This window comes from Capra hircus, chromosome 1 (genome assembly GCF_001704415.2).
Source record: "Capra hircus breed San Clemente chromosome 1, ASM170441v1, whole genome shotgun sequence".
In the NCBI taxonomy this organism is placed as follows: Eukaryota; Metazoa; Chordata; class Mammalia; order Artiodactyla; family Bovidae; genus Capra; species Capra hircus.
The window spans coordinates 80,272,835-80,291,907 of record NC_030808.1 but is presented as its reverse complement, the minus strand read 5'-3'; the positions used below and the strand labels follow the sequence as shown (position 1 = coordinate 80,291,907).

Below are 19,073 nucleotides of genomic sequence, written 5' to 3'. Positions count from 1 at the left end.
TCATTACACATTTATCAAGCAGCCTCAATGTACAAGAACTTTGGAGACCCTGGGGAACCAACAATGCCCAAAGGCCAGCTTATGCATGGGGGAGCCAGCCAGTGGGAGTGGGGAGGCAGGCTTGTTCAGTGATCTCCTAAGAGCCATGGCTGTTCTCCTGACCTTGGTAGGAAAATTGGCCTCAGCGTGTTTGTGACATCATCGGAGTGGCAGAGCAGAGGTGGAACTGAAGCCTGTAGGCACTGGGGGTTAGATTCCCATTCAGCAGTGGGGCTCAGGGTAAGCTAGCTGGGGTTGGAGGGAGCGCAGCTGACATATCATAAAGCGGCACTCCTGTAACATTTCATGTCAGACTGGATGAAACATCAATCATTCACATCAAAGGCAAGGCAGTGCTGATGGAAACTAGGGCGTAAACCTCACCCCCATCCACTCCCGCCCCCTGCCTCAGGCTCTCTGGTCAATACTTTTCCATGGACTTATCTTTAAGCTCATGGACAAAGGACACAGGAATAACAAACGGAATTTGACTTCTATTACATCAGAAAGTAAATCAACCTTGAACTGTTGGTTTTGGAATTTTCACAAAGAGATAATGCTGCCATCCCCTCTCCCTCCATAATCTTGTCTCCCTTGGTTTAAACTTCCCTGGGTAACCATTTACTATTCCTTCTTAAACACAACGCTTCCAAATTTCTTTAGGTTAAATGCTTATTGCTAGAGATACATTATATAATAGCTATTTACAATGAGTGGACATTGTTTTCTAACAGCAGTCAAATGCCATGGGGACTTTGAGAGCACCACTGTCTTCTGCAGGGCACACTGCCTGCCCCTGGACTCTGCTGCCTGCCTCCAGGCTCCGCTGGCCCTTGTCCTGGGCACCACTCCTGCTGCTGGGCCCTGGCTTCTCCCTCCCCAGCGGAGGCCCTGCAGCACCCAGGGCCACACTGAGTTCTGTACAGTCTGTGGGCGAAGGTCTCTTCGCTGTCCTGTGTTATAGGCTGTCAACAGGCAACAAAACATAAATGCTGGAATTTTCCTGAGGTCCTCTGGGGACAGCGCTCTTCAGTTCTTTCTCATACTAGAACTCAGATAATGAGTTCAAAGCAGTGCCAGGCCAGGAGACAAATCTGAGTGCCACTGTTGTGTTGTTTGCTCTGACTGTGGAGGAGACCTCCGTACCAGGCAGGCCTGTTGGCCCCGACTCTATCCAAGGAAGTGGGTGCTGCCCCAGAAGGTGCCCCACCCCTCCAGCAGATGGTGTCTTGGTGGTCTGTTCCACCAATCCCCAGACACACAGCAACATGGCCTAGAAGGGGGCTGAGGCTCTGGGACCACAAAAAACCAACTAGCTATCTCTATAACTCTGTCTCACTTAATTTAGAAATGGGAGCTCCAACTTTCAGAAGCCATGGCACGCTTATATAGGGAAAGGAAAATCAAGGCATGTTGATCAAGTGACAAAGTTCAATATTTATGCAAATCAAATGGAAATAACACAAAATGTATGTTGGAGTGCCATTCATGATCCACTTTATTCACTGAACTAAACTTAATTTCTTTTAAATAATTTATTTATTTCTTTTAATTTCTTGGCCATGCTGTGGGGCATGTGAGATCTTAGGTCCTGTGGGATCTTAGTTCCCAGATCAGGGATTGAACCCATGGCCGTGCATTGGACATGCAGAGCCTTAATCACTGGACCGCTAGGAGAGTTTGAAATAAAACGCTAAAGATAAATTTTAAGGTAGTAAGGTTGGGGATAGAGATTGTGAGATGTTTCGAAGAAAATATCTTTCATGTTATCTCTCTTCTGAATGGCCAGAGTATGACCATGGCTAAATTTTTAAGTACCAATGCTGGCAATGCTTTCTAGATCACTCCAGGAGTCCGTTTGGGGAAACCCACCACTATGGAGTGAAATGAGGGCCATGGCAGTGTGGGGTAGTGGACAGAGGATAGGATGTGGACTCTTGTCAGAATTCCACCTTTACACCACGTGCCTGCTATGCAAACCCCAACACAGAACTTGAGTTCCAAAAACCAAGAGACAGCAAGTTAGATGATGGGGATTCCTGACTGAATTTTTTCCTGGTCTGCATTTGATCTATTACTTCACTTTTATTTCAATAACCACACTTTTCAATGAAAATTTTCTACTTGATTCTTTGTTATATCTGCCTCTCCTGCCTGCTGCCTTGCTTTGTGGTTTCTATGAATAACATGGCTAAATTTAATGCATGAGTTTGACAGGCATCTAGCAGAATGGATCTGGAGGAAAGGTCTAAGAGAAGTCTTGGGGAAAAGGCTACCCTGAGAAAGTCCAGCTGAGCACAGTGCTGCCCCGGGACAGCCCATGTGAGCAGCCCAGGAGTGGGGACTCTGAATTCACAGGGTTTCTTACCATTGCCTAAACACAGCCCATCCTCCTCCACCTCTTGACTTTGTCAGTGTGTTTCTCCCAACCAGACAGCCATATTCTGATTTCTACCTATCCAAACCCTGCCCATTTTCAGGGTCACATTCAAAATGCACCCCCATCTGTGATGTCTTCTTTCCTTTCTGCTGCCCACCCTCAGTGGGGAATGATTCTCCCCTCCTCCCATGAACGCCTGTAAGCTTGGTTCCTTTTATGATTAACAGAGCTGGCTATATGATTTCATGGCTCAATGCAAAATGAAAACACAGGGCTCCTTGTTCAAAAGTTATTAGGAATTTCAGTTTGGTGACAGCAGAGTGTAACACCAAGTGCAGAGCACTGCTAAATGCTGGCACTGTCTGGAAGTACCTGGACCACTATCTGGAACACAGTCAGCAGCCAGGTGACTACACTGGAACCCTCCGGGGGAAACTGAGAGGCCCACTGGGCAGACACAATTGTTTAAATGCTCCTTCGAATCCCCTCCCAGGGAATCTCCTGAGTTGCCCACCTACCTGAGCACTCCAGAACCTGCCTGCCTGGCTCCCCACCTCACAGGCACCTAGCTGAGGGCTCGCCTTCCCCAGCCCTGCCAGCCACTGATCTATGCCTACCATCCCTTATCCCCAAGTCCTGCCTTATTGATGGCATTAGCACAAGGAACAGGGAAGAACCTATACGTAGCTTTCCACAATCCCACTATTCCCCTTTCTCCTGCTGCTCCTTCCTGTTGCTAAAAGTTACACACACATGGCCCTCTCTTTGCCAGCTTGTTGGTGCAAAAAATGCGGTCACATTCTTACACATGTTCTAGTTCTTCTCTCTATGTGGCAGTGTAGATACTTACTTGATGCTAGGAATATTAAGTGTACTATCTCATGTAATGTTCTCTGCAATCCTCTGACGTACGCACTGCTATCCGTATGCCTTTTCCTAGATGAGTAAACCAACTCAGATGGGTTAAGGAACTCTTCAAAAGTGATAAAGTTGAGGATCCCTCATTCTTAGCCATTGGCCTATATTGCATCTGAATAGGATGTTGTCATTGTTAGTCAGTGTTAACTGAAGGCAAAGACCATATCTTAGTCACATTGTATTCCCCTTACCCTGTGATATCTTTTTTTGCTTTCTATACTAGAGTGCTGTTGGCGTTATTCAGAGCTCCCATTTATTGATAGCTCAAAGTGTGCCATGCCCTAGGCTGAGTATTTGCAAATGTTATCTCATTAAATTCTCAGAACATTTTTGCTAGCTAGGTTTTACTGCCCTAGTAAATGGATGAAGAGGGCTTCCCCACTGGCTCAGTAGTAAAGAATATGCCTGAAATACAGGAGACCGCCTGCAATGCAGGGAACGTGACTTCAATCCTTGGGTCAGGAAGGTCCCCTGGAGAAGGGAATGGCTACCCACTTCAGTATTCTTGCCTGGAAAATTCCATGGACAGAGAAGTGTGGTGGGCTATAGTCCATGTGATTGCAAGAATCAGACACAGCAATTAAACCACTACCACTACCTAACAGATGAAGAAACTATGGCTTACCATGATTAAATCTCTAGTTAGATCAAACAGCTAGTAAAGGGCGGCTGCTGCTGCTGCTAAGTCACTTCAGTCGTGTCCGACTCTGTGCAACCCCATAGACGGCAGCCCACCAGGCTCCCACGTCCCTGGGATTCTCCAGGCAAGAACACTGGAGTGGGTTGCCATTTCCTTCTCCAACACATGAAAGTGAAAAGTGAAAGTGAAGTCGCTCAGTCGTGTCCGACCCTCAGTGACCCCATGGACTGCAGCCCTCCAGGCTCCTCCGTCCACGCGATTTTCCAGGCAAGAGTACTGGAGTGGGGTGTCACTGCCTTCTCCAGTAAAGGGCAGCACCTAACTCTAAATGCAGGGCTCCTGATCAAGCTAAGCTGCTCCTGAGCCCTTCCCCACAATCCATCTGCCCCTCTCCGTCTTACTCGCCCTGCCTTCCTGCTAGCGTTCATCCTCCCACTGCCTTAGGACGTCTGTAAATGCCTGAAGCCCAACACTGCATCAAGATTAATGTAGTTCCTGAAGGGAGAATCTGCATCTGTTAGTGAGGCTGCAAGTTAGGCCGGTGTTGACTCAGCGTGAAGATAACTAGTAACTTCCTGGTTACTAGAGGGATTCGATAACAGATGGGTTGCCACAGTGGTGGAGAGAAGTCTGTATCCGGATGTCCTCAGGAAGACTCCAGACATTGGAAGGAGGCTCTGAGTTGAGTAGGAGACTGGCCAAGAGCCCCTCAGTGATCACGTATGGGGCTTAGTCTTACAGGGTTGGGCAGGAGGCAGGTGCTGAGCACATAAAATTGAAAATGACATAGACCCTACTGTCCTCCGAGAACCTCCCAACTCAGGCTTGTGTTCCTCTGGATTTAATGCAGGCTGAGGGCAGGACCCACAGTCTGTACTCCTCTAGTACGTGCACAAGAACTAGCAGAGCGCTGTGGAGCTAGACTCAACAGTGAGCGTCGAAGACAGGAACGTCGCCTTCCATCTGTGCATCCTTAGCACTGGGCACAGTGTAAGTGTCCGAGAAACAGCTTGAGTTAATGTGTGTCCAGAGAATAACTCAATACAAGTCAATAAATAGATCCCATCAAACTTCCAATACTGACTCACTGTCAAAAAGGACCCATTCCAACCCCAGTCATCTACATGCTGGATAAAGAAGGGCCCAGATTTACTAAGGTGCAACGAGTTGGCTGATTTCAGTGGCCTCAGTATAACCATATGACCCAAGGCCCCAGCTCCTCTGAACACCTTCATGTGCAATGGCTGCAGATGGCACCCCAAGGTGCTCATTAGAATACAATGGTTTCAACTCTCATCTTCCTTCTGGTCTGAAGACAGCCACTCACTTATTTGGAAGATATCAAATGTTGATGACAAACCAGCAGGAAGGATGGATGTAACTCTCTGCCTTGACTAGCATTCCCCTGGAAAACATTTAACCAGAAATAATGTAATCATTTACCTTTTATTTACCTCCTAAACTGGAGTTAGAGATAGTTTCAAAAACAACTGAAGTCAAGAGGTGAAAGTCTCTTCTGCAAAATCGATTTTTAGCTATTTTCCACTGACTGAAATGAGGTGGATAAACTAATTTTTTTTCCTTCTTTTAATTGTTAACCACACAATACATTTTTCTATATCTTTTGCATTTCTTCAAATATGGCATACAGCCATGTTTCCTATTGCTAAGAATAATGATTTATTCACTTTTAGACAATGTTTAGGAGCCAACCTCCTCAGTTTTGGGGGGGCCCTATATTCTTTTGGTTTGAGGTTAATAGAGAAAAGCAATTGGACTAAAGCCAGGGTCCACTACTGTGTGATACTGGCAGGTTTCTGAACATCTCTGAACCTCTGTTACTCTATAAAGGATGGAAGATGAGAACAGTACAACTCTCAGGCAGTTATGAAAAAAAAAAAAGCACAAAGCCTTTTACAAAATAAGGAATCAATATCATTTGCTCTGATGATGATGTTGTTTTCTGAGGGGACGCTGTTGCAGCTTCAGAAAGTCCAAATCTCCCCATTCTTTCTTTAATCCTAAATGATTCTCTTTCGTGAGACAGAACGTTGGAGCGGGTATCAAGGCCACACTAAGCAGTGTATGATAGTAAGTCTTCTTCTAAACAGAAGAGAATAGAAGGTTCCCCATAGCTTCCTATGTGAGAATGAAAGCCAAAGACAAGTGTCACTGAGTTCTTGAGGCCGATTTCATACAGAATATCAATAGCTAAATAGAAAGAAAAACACTATACTTGAAAGACTTGATGAAATACAAACATTTTTTTCTATTCTGGGTTTAGATTCTGCCTCTTCCTCGGGGCCAGGACTGGGATCCACCAAAGTACAGGATGAAGACACATAATTTAAGGAGGTGTGACCCTCAAAGCAAGCATTTCTTTCCATGGATAGATTTTTGAGCCAGATCACGGTTATAAGCAGGATTGGGCAGGGGGGGTGGGGGTGGGGGGCGCTTGCTGAGCCCTTTCTCCACCTAAAGAAATAATCACCTGTGGTCACTGGGGTTTAATCTATTTTGCCAAACTGTGCTCAAGCCAGTGTCTCCCAACTTTGGTGCATCGGCCCTGAAAGCTAAAGTCTCTTCTAAATAACTTTCAGGGCAACTAGGGCTCCGTTACCTTCACAAGAAACCTTGTGGGGGACACCCCTGGTGGTCCTGAGGTTGAAGCTCCATACTTCCAGTGCCGAGGGTTACAGGTTAGATCCTTGGTTAGGGAATTAAGACCCCATATCCCATGCAGATAAAAAATACATAAATAAATAAAAATTAAAAAAAAAAGAAAAGAAGCCTGGTGGGTCCTTGGAGAAGGGCAATTTGCATTTTATTGATCAAGGGTTTTACACTGGAGCTATAAACCCCAACCTGTCTCCCTAGGACATACAACACAATCATGTCATATAACTTACAGCTCTTGGCTGATCAGATGTTGCTGGACCAAGGGAGTTAAGGTAAGCTCCTTTAGTGCAGACTGTTTTCTCATCACTCTGTTACAGGCACCTGACATCACAGATGGTAGGTGTTCAGTAAATACCCATAAGGATGAAGAAATACCTGGCTAATCAGAAATCACTACTGGGCTTCTTAGGACCTAGGCCCTTTAAGTACCAGAAAGGGCAGAGCCAAGAATCTGGCCCAACAATTTAAACACCAACCACTGCCACTTCCTCCCTGTGAAAACCAATGGCTCCGCTGGCTTTTGCTGACGTGCACTTGTTCATGTCACTAGCTCTCACCTGAGCCCTCACTGCCTGACTTGATATTTCACCCCCTTCTAGCTCTATCTTTCCCCTCCGAGATTCCTGTCTGCTGGCAGGGCCCTAACAGAACCAACCCCCAGCAACTCTGACTCTGCACTTGCCACCATCCTTATCTGACTCCCAGCTAACAACTCTCAAGGCTGAATTCTGCTTTGGAGAAATTTGAACGCATCGCCGCCCTAGTGGACAGCCCTACTCACAAACGCAGAGCAGCTGGTGCCAACCCTAGCTGCCATCTTGGAATTCCGCCATCAGCCCATGAACTCCACACACCAAGCACTGCTTAGCACCCTGCTGCCATCTCCTGGTGGTTGTTGGTCCTCTTCTGCTCCTTGGATCTTTGGGACTGCTCTTCCCAACCAGCTCTAACAAGTTCCTGATATCCTCATTGTGCTATTAGACGTTGTTTTATTGCAGACCTGGGCCTCAAAGAAAAATGCAAAGAGAAGTCATTAAAGTAATGAGACACGTGACCAGAAAATGGAGTAAATGCTTATCTCCTCTTGATATGCTAGAGCTAAGTAGGTGAAACTTACCCAAGATCACTCAAGGATGGATATATGCATTTGTTGTGTGAAAATCTTTCAGAGTTTGAAAGTGGTGTCTCCAGGCACAGTGAAATACTTAGAGCCTCCCTTGGGCATCCTTTGTCACAGTTTTCTTGGAAAACATATCAAAAGATCCTCTAGTGTCTCCTTCATTTTCAGTAAGTAAATGGTAATCTTTCATTTTCCAACTGAAAAAAATTGAGACCTTTTTATTCAGCTTGACACCAAAGCTATTTTAGTTTATAAGCATTAGACATATAGAATAGTTGAGCTAAAACCAAAGATATTCATAAAATACACCAGTTAAATGGTAGGGATAGAAATTAATGTAGAAATTTCTGACAGGCAATTTGGCCACAGAAATTAAGATGTTCTAAAATCAATGATTCACTAATAAATCTCTATCTTGCATAAAAATAACCAGAAAGTCAAAGATTCCTGAATTAAAAGTTCATTACGACTTTGTATATGAGAGTTCTCGATTGAAAACAAACTAAATACACAACAATAAGAGAATGGTAAAATAGATTATGATACAACAGAATCAGAGGTAGTCATTATAAGCAGATTTAAAGTATTTAATAACCTGAAGAAATATTCAAGTTATAATGTTAAATGAAAAAAGAATACTAAGCTGTATATAAGTATGATTATATTACACTGAATTATATTAAAATAAGATGCAAATACACCAAAACATTAACACTGTTGATCTCTGGGTGATGAGACTGTGGGTGAATTTTGTTTCAGTGTTTATCTGTGTTAGGATGACAGCTGAGATATTAATTGCTCTTTACTACATGCTTTGTTTTTCTAGCATCAGCAAAACAGGACAATACCTGGGGCTTTAGAAATTGTCACCCATGAAAGATCCAAGAACAAAGATATCAAAAGAAATGTGCCAAGGATAAGACAGAAATGGTCAGACAGGATGATCAGAGAGAACTTTTTTTCTCTCCTTCTACCCTCAGGTTGGGATGGCAATAGAACCACCCCCAGAACAGTGTGGGAGTCCTGGAGAAGAGCCTCCAGAAGAGCCTGGAACCTCACTGCAGGGATAGGGAGGGGAGGGGACACACAGGTAGCACAGTGAGATACCACATGGCAGGGAGAAGCCCCCTGAGTAGCAGGGCTGCCCTAGGGCAGCGGGGGTGGGGGCCAGTGGGCTATGACAGCAAAGTCTAAACAGACAAGTTTGAGTCAGCCTCAGGAAGCCCCCACAGCCTGGGAGGGCAAGCAGACAAATTCTCCTAAGCTTAAAGAGGCGGGTGGCTCTGGGACTTCTGTGGTTGTTCAGTGGAGTCTATGCTTCCATTGCATGGGGCATGGATTCTATCCCTGATCTGGGAAGTTCCGCATGTTGCGAGGTGTGACCAGAAAAATAAAAAGAAGGGGGTAGCTCCCAGCTAAGAAAAGGCCTGTGGGCTAGAAAGGGTGCCACAGGTTTGATGATATGACCCCTGATCATAGGATGTGGGAGGACTGTCTTTCTACGGATTAGATGGAGGAAAGCAGGCCATTAGCTCAAGAGTGCATTTGTCTGAAGACCACATGAGACAGGCTACCTGGCAGAAGATGCCAAGGCAAAAGTAGATACCTCTTGACCTTGACAAAATCAGTATTTGCATAAATCTCCCCCTCTGCACTTCAGGCTTTCTTCTAACCTCATCAGAAGAAGTATAATGGCAAACCTAAATTGGACCGGGTTTCAATCCAAGTACCTGGAAAGCTGAGTTGCCTGGAAGTGAGTAGATTCCATTTTCATGAAAGAAAGCTCAGAGTCAGAAATCCAATTGCGTTATGGAAAATAAAATTATATTGTAGATACTTGAGCTTATGACATGTGAAACATGTACTCACTGTATATATTTTTTGTGATTTTCAAATTTTAGTAATGACCATATTTTGCATTTTAAAAGAAAAGCAGAGCATCTGCAAAAAGTTTCTCATGAGTCAAGGCCCTGGAGGCAATGGGGCACAAGGCTGATGGAAAGTCCCCCAGTTCTGAGGCTTATCCTGCTGGATGACCAGAGAACCTGGGGTCTTGACCACACCTTCTGAGCCTCTGGAATTAAGGGTCTGTGTGTGAACAGCTGGGAGCAAATGTGAAAACCGTGCTTACACTGCCTACTACCTTCTCTACCCATCACAGGCTCCCCCTGCTGCTTATCTCCCTCCTTACAGGAAGTCAATATTATTAAGCTTCTCTACAGAACACACCCCCCACACTTTTAAACCAAGTTTTGTTCTCTGAAGCAATAGCAAACAACAGAACAAGTCCACCCCCACGTAATGATAACCTCTAAATATTTGGAAAACGTGTTGGTTTCCACATTTCGGGCTTCTTTGTTCCAGGCTAAACCAAACTAAACCTCGGATGATATTTTCCAAGGCTCTCGCTATCCTGACCACCTCTCCTTGGAGGTCACACCTGAGATCATCATGGGCCACAACTGAGAGGCAGTGTCTGAGCCAATAGTGTGACCTCGTGCTCTGGCCACCAAGATTCACTCTAGTTCTGCTAATGCTCCAAAGGGCCCTAAGGAGGCATCTGTGTTCTTAATGTCCTCATAGCGTCTCAGCCTGCAGTGCAGAATTCAAAGCCAGAGGTCTGCCAAGTGAATGGCTACTGGACCAAGGCTCCTCTCTGCTGCACTCATCTACTGGCTGAGGGCACAGGCCACAGGAGCACGGGGTCACTGGTGGCACTTGGTCACTGGTGCCAATCACACTCAGCCACCCAGGGAACCCAGGTCAGGGTGCATCTTTGCAGTGTGTTGGCAGTCTGGTCTGGAGAAAAGGGGAAGTGGCAGTGGGGAAGCTCTGCAGGCCACAGCCCTCTGGGCTCTGCTTCAGGGAGGAAGGGCTCTCTCGCCATTCCCCACTCCAGGTAGAAATCTCTCCCTTCCTTTCTTCTTTTCTCTAAGGATCTTATCCAAGCTCTTATCCAAGATCCCTTAACTCTCCCTCTTCACTCCAAATCATTGGTACCTTTGCTACATCTGTGGGCCTTGTTCTCCCTCCAGAAGAAGGTAATTGTCCCTGACATGTGAAGATTTTAGTAAATTGCTGAGCATCCCTACTTTCCCAACATGGACCCCATGTTGCCCTCAGCTCCCAATGGAGGGCACTTTCTCTGCTGCCAGAATCACAGTGCTCCAGGGCCGACTATGCCAGCCCCTCGTCACCTTGGTGCTCACCTTGTCCTCTCAGCTGCCTCCTCTCTTTGCTGCTGTTACCATGTTCCAGGCCAACTCTGGAGCATCTCCCCAGCCCACCCCCCAACCTGCCCACACCGGCCCCTAAGCAGCATTGACTTTGGCAGATTTCTTGGGGGCCAGCGATGTCATAACCTGTTTGCTTTTCCAGGACTGATGTTTGCAGGGGGCTTTTTTTTTTGGGACCAGAACAGAAATCATCCCATATCCTTACGCAATCCTTCCGCAGGCTCCAACATATAAATAAAGCCTTTCGACACTCCACCAGGCAGAGCACCTGGGTTGGTCCGGAAGCCTCCAGCTGCCTGCCTGCTGACACACCGGGGCCTCTCTGAAGCCACCATGAAATCCTTCCTTCTGCTCTTTTGCCTGGCTCAGCTCTGTAGCTGCCGCTCGATCCCGCTTGACCCGATTGCAGGTTATAAGGAACCGGCCTGTGATGACCCAGACACAGAGCAAGCAGCCTTGGCGGCCGTGGACTACATCAACAAGCACCTTCCTCGGGGCTACAAACACACCTTGAACCAGATTGACAGTGTGAAGGTGTGGCCGAGGGTAAGTGAACCTGCCCTGCCAGGTGGGGCAGGCTGCCGTGGGAGGCTCAGCTGGGTGTCTCTGAGAGCCTGCCTCCCAGAACAAAGGAAACTGCATAGCGAAAATGCCCTGATTCCTCCAAGGAGGGAGGGAGAGGGCAGGCTGAAGGAAGAGAGGAGACATTCTGTACTGTGGTCAGGGTCTCCAGGAGGGTGCTGGATGGGAGCAGGAAGTGTGAGGAGAGGACGAGGCTTCAAGTGGTATTTTGAAGGTCACAAGTAGAAAGTGTGACCTTCTAGAAAAACTAGCACCAGAGAAAGGATTCTGGCTGCCAAACTACTACTGGCCGGAAAACATTTCTTTTTCTTTGTTTCTGTGTCTCTGCATAAAGACTGAGTGTGAATGAAGCATGCATTTTTTAAGTGCCTACTATGTGCCAGGCCCTTTCATATAGTTCATCTCTGTAATCCCTTCCCCGTTGCGTTCTCAGTTCTGTGGGGGTACTGTCCTTGTCTTACATAAGAGATAACCAAGGCTCTGACATATTTAGGGCATTTTTTTTTTACCCAAGGTCATAAAATAGTAAGCATCAGGCGAGGATTCTATTTCAGTACTGTATCCCTTCCTCTACACAAGCTGCTTTCCCAAGAAAGGTACCCACATCCCAGTGAGAAATCTTGGCATGAAAGGATTCACCTCCTCATATGCTGGAGGAGAAAGCAATGCAGTCTGAAGCTGGTGACAATGATGAAACTGGGAAATGTGCCTTGGAGGTCAGCTGAGTGATTTGGAGAGGTGGGGAAAAGGCATTTGAAATTAGATTTTACAGCTGATGAAGGATAATTCTTTCAGCCTATGCTAATTACAAGTCTTCCAGAACAAGAACCAGTGTCAGGTGCTATGGGACATGCTAAGTTGAATCATATGAAATAGCCAGCTTTGTATATTAAAAGCAGTCAGATATTGGCATTTTAATGATTCAACCTAACACAAAGATGAGAAAGACATAATTAGTGCCACAGAAGAGTCACAATCTAGGAAGGAAAATAAGGCAAACCTTAGGACATCTGGACTGACTCACAGACCTCTGATCTTACAATGGGACAAAATAATTGAAATAAGGATTGTCCTGGATGGAGTTTAGGAGTTCTGCAATAGTGAAGTACAGTGGTGGTTCAGAGGAAGCAATGATCAGTTCAGGGGAAATAACACACAACCTGCATATTTGAAGGAAAGAAAGAACAACGTTGCAATTTTCACTTACAGCAGGGTTTGAGAACCGCAGGAGTGCCCGGCTCCTATTCACTAGCTCTGAGTGTTTTCAGGAAGTTAATTTGGGCACATCTGCACAATATAAAACAGGAAAGGAGATTCTGAGGTTTCAGGTACTAGTGAATCAGGCACAACAGAAATGAGAGGCAAGCAGAATTGAGCTGAAAGAAAAAAATAGGTATATGCGTACCTTCTGGACTTTCTGGTCTTTGAAGAAAGGATGCAGAAACAGGTGAACTGGCAGGGAAAACTCCAAGGAATCACCCAAGCCTTACCCACTACTCCTTTCCTCTGTGCAAGTGAAGGACAGACACACTGCTTCCTCCAGCAGAGGAAGGATCACGCTTCCCCCTTACTACCAGCAGGGGACAGTAGGGAACCCCAGCTTTGCATCCAGGCATCTACAAGACAAAAAGCCACAGACGACAGCTTTTCCTTTAGGAAGCAAAAGAAAATGGGGAAGGAAGGAAAGTAGGTATTGAGAAGGAAGAAAGGAAGGAAGAAGTAGAGGGAGGGATGGAGAAGATAAAGGAGAGACAGTAAATTATTATCCTACACCACCTTACTTTGCTGCTGGACTGAGAAAAATCCCAAACTGACTTTTTCAAAGTACCACTTGAAGGGTAAGCACCGACAGTCATTTTTGCCTTCCAGTTACATCTGAGACCGATGACTGTGGTTCCATCAACCTGTCCAAGCCCATGCCCACTTCTTTCTTACCCTTCCAACAATGGGTGTGTTGGTACCCAGTGGGGGCTCACCCGTGGACCCGCTCAGCAGGCTCAGGCTCACCTCTTCATCCTCTGTCTCCACAGCGGCCCACGGGAGAGGTATATGACATTGAGATAGATACCCTGGAAACCACCTGCCACGTACTGGACCCCACGCCCCTGGCGAACTGCAGCGTGAGGCAGCAGACGGAGCACGTGAGTGGCCCTCTCCCGGCAAATGCAGGGGTGGGGCGGGGTGGTGCCCCAACTAAAACTGCCGGTCAATGGCGCCCTCCCTAGCGCCGATTTTTTACAATTCCCCTTTTTGTTGCACCCTGCCCCCCCCCCACGCCTCCCCCGCAACCTCTATAAAACCAGACCCTGTCCTATTTCAATATCACCAAGTGAAGGAGATTTTGTGAGGCTCACCTTTGACATCCACGCCTGAGGGACCACGCCCTCTTCCCCCCTCCTCCCATCTTCCACCTTGAGAAGTGAAGGTCAACCCTCTGGGGCCCTCACTGTGGGTTTATTTCTCCAGGCGGTGGAAGGAGACTGCGATATCCACGTGCTGAAACAAGATGGCCAGTTTTCCGTGCTGTTTACAAAATGTGATTCCAGTCCAGGTAGAGTTGACTATTCTTATTACGGTTACCCAGTAGAGAGCGTGAGGAAGGGACCTGAATTGGTTTTAACAGAAGCAGATCTAGCCACTTTATTGGTGATGAAAAGGGGAAGCCAAATTTCCTGAGTTTGGGGGTTTTAAAACTGTTTTTTAAGAAATTGTTCAGCTCGGAGGTTGAAAATCGCCCCTTGGTGAGAGGGGCTCCTGCAAAAATGCCAGCACGCCAGGGGCCACCCGAGGGTTTAAGTAAGATGCAGAGAATCAGCCTGTAACTGTTTGGAGCCTGTCTTCAGTTCAGTTCAGTTCAGTCGCTCAGTCGTGTCCGACTCTTTGCGACCCCATGAATCGCAGCACGCCAGGCCTCCCTGTCCATCACCCGGAGTTCACTCAGACTCACGTCCATCGAGTCCATGATGCCATCCAGCCATCTCATCCTCGGTCGTCCCCTTCTCCTCCTGCCCCCCTTCTCAAATAAGCAGAGCGGCGACAAATGCCGCTGAGAATTCCAGGCCCGAACCGGGTTACTTCTGTGCGCAGATTCCGCCGAGGACGTGCGCAAGTTGTGCCCAGACTGCCCCCTGCTGGCCCCGCTCAACAACAGCCAGGTGGTGCACGCAGCAGAGGTCGCGCTGGCTACCTTCAATGCCCAGAATAACGGCTCCTACTTTCAGCTGGTGGAAATTTCTCGGGCTCAATTTGTGGTAAGACTGAGACCCTGCTGACAGTTTGGGCAGGTTGGTGGCACTTTGCGGTGTGAACGTGGTGAAGCAAGTGTGAAGGAGGGAACAGGGGCAAGGCAGCCACAGGAAGTCAAGGAGGGTGGTGGGAGAAAAGAGAAAGAAAGGGTCCTAAGTGTCCTGGACCCAGAGCACCCTCACCGCACCCCCCACCAAAGCCACTTCAACATAAAATAGTCAGAGTCTGCGTGTCTGTTCAGGCTGTGTTCCTCGGGTTTAGTTAACACCAGAGTGGGAGTTCCCATTTTATCCAGAAGCACACACTGTAAATTCATGGGTCTCCACATCACCATCACCTATCACCACTGAACACCTGCTCTTGTAAGTATCAACTCTTGTAATTGATACTTACAAAGGCATGGGCATACTTATATATAATGGCAGAATCTTAAAATGCCGTGGAATCACTGAAAAACAACAACAACTAATTGTCCTGTGGTTAGGTTATTAGCACATTTGAACACAATATAATTCTAATATTAAAAAAAACAACAACAACTGGTATTCTGGATGCCAGCCATGGCATACTTGGAAATACACTGTAGGCAGTAATTCTATTAACCAGGATATATGTGATTCTAGAACCTCTACCCCAGACTATAACAAATAAGAGATATTTCATTATTTTAAGTGTCCTTATGCTCCAAGAACAATGAGATAGAAAAGCATAAATATCTTCTGCACTTCCAGTTATCTTTTTCATTTGATCCTGCTATCTAAAATATGTGGGAGAGAAATTAATTACTTTCCCATCCCATCTTGGAATAACCTGAACCTTGGGTCTCAAAGTGCAACCTCAATACGGAAATTGGCAGGAGGCAGGGTTTCTACCCAGATCAGTCAGCCCTCTGGGTTCCTGCTTTCTGCCTGAAAACTCGCCTCTGCTCTGGAAGGATGGGCAGTGAATACCTGCACCTACTTCAGGGAACACCCAAACCCCAGCTTCTGTGTGCAAGCCCTTAAAACCCAATGCCCCCATGTGAGCCCTGTGTAAGCCACCAGGGGCATGTTTCCTGGCCACACAGTGCGGTCTACATGAATGGTGCTCCCTGGACTACGTAGTACCATGGCCCTCACTACTTCCCTCTGGGCTCTCCTTCCCTGCCTTTCTCATGCTGTCATGTTGCTTCACGAAAATTTATATATCTTCATCAGCCTCTTCCAGTTTCTGTCTCTGTGGAGTTTGCAGTGGCTGCTACTGACTGTATTGCTAAAGAGGTCGTAGATCCAACCAAGTGCAACCTACTGGCAGAAAAGGTGAGCAGGCCAGGCAAAGCTGGTCATGGAACAGAACATTCTTAGAGCAAGTTTATATCTTGGGGCTGTGGAAAGAGATAATGCAAAATACTCATGCCCTGTGAGGCTGGGTCATACCAGGTCATCCCTTGGGGTGTCATCTCCCCTGCTTAAGAGCTATCTCCAGATCTTCTCATCTGCTGGAAGCCCCTGGAGTTAGAGAGGCTATTTCCTAACTAATATGAGTCATATCAGGCTGCTGGCAGTATAAAATGTAGATTTTCTAGATATACCTCAGGTATGCAACCTAAGTCCTTAAGCCAGTGTCTACTTCTAGGAATTTAGCCTAAAGAGGTAAACATGTTTGACAAAATATATCTATAAAGATGATTTATGACATATTCAAAATGACCCCAAACATCTGAATGTCCAACAGGAAGGAATTGTTGAATAAAATATGACATGTTAGTAAATAGAAAATTATAGTCACAGAAATTATGCTTTCAAAGAATAATGAATGATATGAGAGAATGCTATCATTCTAGCATGTGAAAAACACAGTCTCCAAAATGGTATGGTCACAGTCATGTCAACTTTCAAATGATATCTAATAGTATTTAAAAATAAAGAAATACATAGATGTTAACAGAAGTTCTTCTGGGTCACCACAATTTCTGAGATTATGGGTGAGCTCTCTCACTCCCAAAACATTTCTGTATTTTCTACATGCTATATAAAATATAAGCAGAAAGCCTAAACTTTAGGGAAAACGTTTTTTAAAAACAAAAAGACAGGAATTAAGATTTCAGCGGTTCACCCTGGATGTATTGAGTGTAAGTGGAACTGGGGGAGAAGTCCACTTTTTGGACCTGCTGAAATAACTCCTTTCTTTCTGTGGGCAGCAATATGGCTTCTGTAAAGGCTCCGTCATTCAGAAAGCTCTTGGTGGGGAAGACGTCGCAGTGACTTGCACGCTGTTCCAAACGCAGGTAAGGGCCCCACAGATGTACTCGCCCTGCTTTTCAGAGTCCATTGACACCTTTGGATTTCTGCCATGCAGTAGTAATTAGGGCATTAGCTGCCTGTTCTTCTGAGCCCCACAACACAGATAGTGCCAGGAATGTGAAATCATCAGTAAATGAAAGGTTTCAGTCATGCCCTCCCCTTCCAGGAATTGGTACGTATAGGGCAGAACCACCCGCAGGTGCAGTTGGCAAGGTCATGTTTCTAGTTGCCATCCCCGGGGAGTGAGAGGGTGTGTGGGAGTGGTTTTCTGAGTTGCAGAGACTAGGTGGGTAGATCTGCCTGCTAGCTCCCTATAACTGCAGGTGTAGATGAAAAAGAGGGTGACGCTTCTGGTGAAAGTTAGCCGTAAGGTGGGGTTCTTTTGCTCGTGAAACGTGAGTGTAAGTCTACCAACCCCAAAACAGCTGGTAAGAAAGGGAATGGCGCAAGCCAGTTAACCCACCCCTGGAACCCTGATGACTATCCTTTGTACCTAGGTAGTTCTTCTTTGCCAGATTCCTTACAAATAAAAATTATTACTATGAGAGTATTGGGTGGGGATTTCCCCTGGAAGGAGGAGAAAGGCAGCTGACCCAAAGAAACACTCCTCTTTCCTCCAGCCTGTGATTCCGCAGCCCCAGCCTGAAGGCGCTGAAGCTGGGGCCCCAAGTGCTGTGCCGGACGCAGCTGTGCCTGCGCCTTCTGCAGCCGGCCTGCCCGTGGGCTCCGTGGTGGCGGGGCCAAGCGTGGTAGCAGTTGCCCTGCCGCTGCACCGGGCACACTACGACTTGCGCCACACCTTCTCCGGTGTGGCCTCAGTGGAGTCGGCCTCGGGAGAAGCGTTCCACGTGGGGAAAACACCCATCGTGGGGCAGCCTAGCGTTCCTGGAGGTCCAGTCCACCTTTGCCCGGGGAGAATCAGATACTTCAAGATCTAGAAGATGGTCGGAGATGAGACAGTTTGGCACAGAGAATACAGCTATCATTTTGTCCAAGTATGGGTAGGGGCTTTGTCTGTTCTGGCAGCAAGTGCTGCCTGTGGTCTAGATTAATGTCAGGTCTTGAGTCCCAACTTCTCATCCTTCCAAGGACAGGAGCAGAGGAGGTGCTAGTGATGTTTGATGGAACATAAAGTCAGCAGCTTGATTGTCACTGCTTTGATGTAAGCCACCACCACTGTGTTCTCTACCTCCTCTTGACCTCACAAAAATAACTGGAACTGTGACTCTGAAAGGTGCTCTTGCCAAGTTTATATCTGCTTGTCATTAAAAATGCCCTAATAAAGAAGGTTCTAAGCTGAAATGTCATCATGATTGTTGCCTGCTTTGTCCAGTCTCACGTGTGTGGTCTTTCCAGCAACCATACCACAAGTGTCCCTAATCAAAACCAAAGTGAAAATAGGAATAAAATAGAACAAAACCTCCTATATACATGGGAAAAAGTGAGACCAGGATCTGCTCACAACCTATATGATCTGATAATTTCCTTCTAAGAAAATAACTCTTTCATTTCATCATGGTCAGAAAATATTAATAAATTAGGACCAAGTGCTGAAACTTTGTACAGACAAACCAACCATTGGTTTTCACCAATTCCCAGGTAAGGAAAAGTTAGTAATTAACACAGGAGCCTCACTTTAATTATACCTGTTGATTGTACTATATGTGTATATAGTAAGAAAGAAACGAAGTTGTTCAGTCGTGTCCGACTCTTTGCGACCCCATGGACTGTAGCCTACTAGGCTCCTCTGTCTATGGGATTCTCCAGGCAAGAATATTGGAGGGGTTGCCATTTCCTTCTCCAGGGGATCTTCGCAACCCAGGGATCGAACCCAGGTCTCCCACATTGCAGGGAGACACTTTACCCTCTGAGCCACCAGGGAAGTATATATATAGTTCAGTTCAGTTCAGTCGCGCAGTCGTGTCCGACTCTTTGCGACCTCATGAATCAC

General features: G+C 46.4%; 1 protein-coding gene and 1 long non-coding RNA gene across 2 annotated transcripts; one reads left to right on the top strand and one right to left on the bottom strand.

Annotated features, from left to right (window-relative positions):
- On the bottom strand, positions 6,777 to 13,695 carry LOC108635832. The gene is made up of 5 exons (XR_001917942.1): positions 13,602 to 13,695; positions 13,000 to 13,210; positions 12,802 to 12,881; positions 7,774 to 7,973; positions 6,777 to 7,662 (listed from the first exon to the last, which is right to left on the bottom strand). It is a non-coding gene; the product is annotated as an uncharacterized LOC108635832 (long non-coding RNA).
- AHSG (alpha 2-HS glycoprotein) lies at positions 11,193 to 18,429 on the top strand. The gene is made up of 7 exons (XM_005675161.3): positions 11,193 to 11,558; positions 13,625 to 13,735; positions 14,061 to 14,145; positions 14,682 to 14,845; positions 16,037 to 16,138; positions 17,020 to 17,106; positions 17,743 to 18,429. Exons 1-7 carry the CDS (start codon positions 11,346 to 11,348, stop codon positions 18,058 to 18,060), a joined length of 1,080 nt encoding a protein of 359 aa, XP_005675218.1. The 5' UTR covers positions 11,193 to 11,345; the 3' UTR covers positions 18,061 to 18,429.

Coding starts and splice junctions, on each gene's coding strand:
- AHSG (XM_005675161.3), top strand. CDS start 11,346: ATGAAATCCTTCCTTCTGCTCTTTTGCCTGGCTCAGCTCTGTAGCTGC. Junction 13,736..14,060: donor TGAGGCAGCAGACGGAGCAC/GTGAGTGGCCCT, acceptor TTATTTCTCCAG/GCGGTGGAAGGAGACTGCGA. Junction 14,846..16,036: donor TTTCTCGGGCTCAATTTGTG/GTAAGACTGAGA, acceptor TATCTTCATCAG/CCTCTTCCAGTTTCTGTCTC.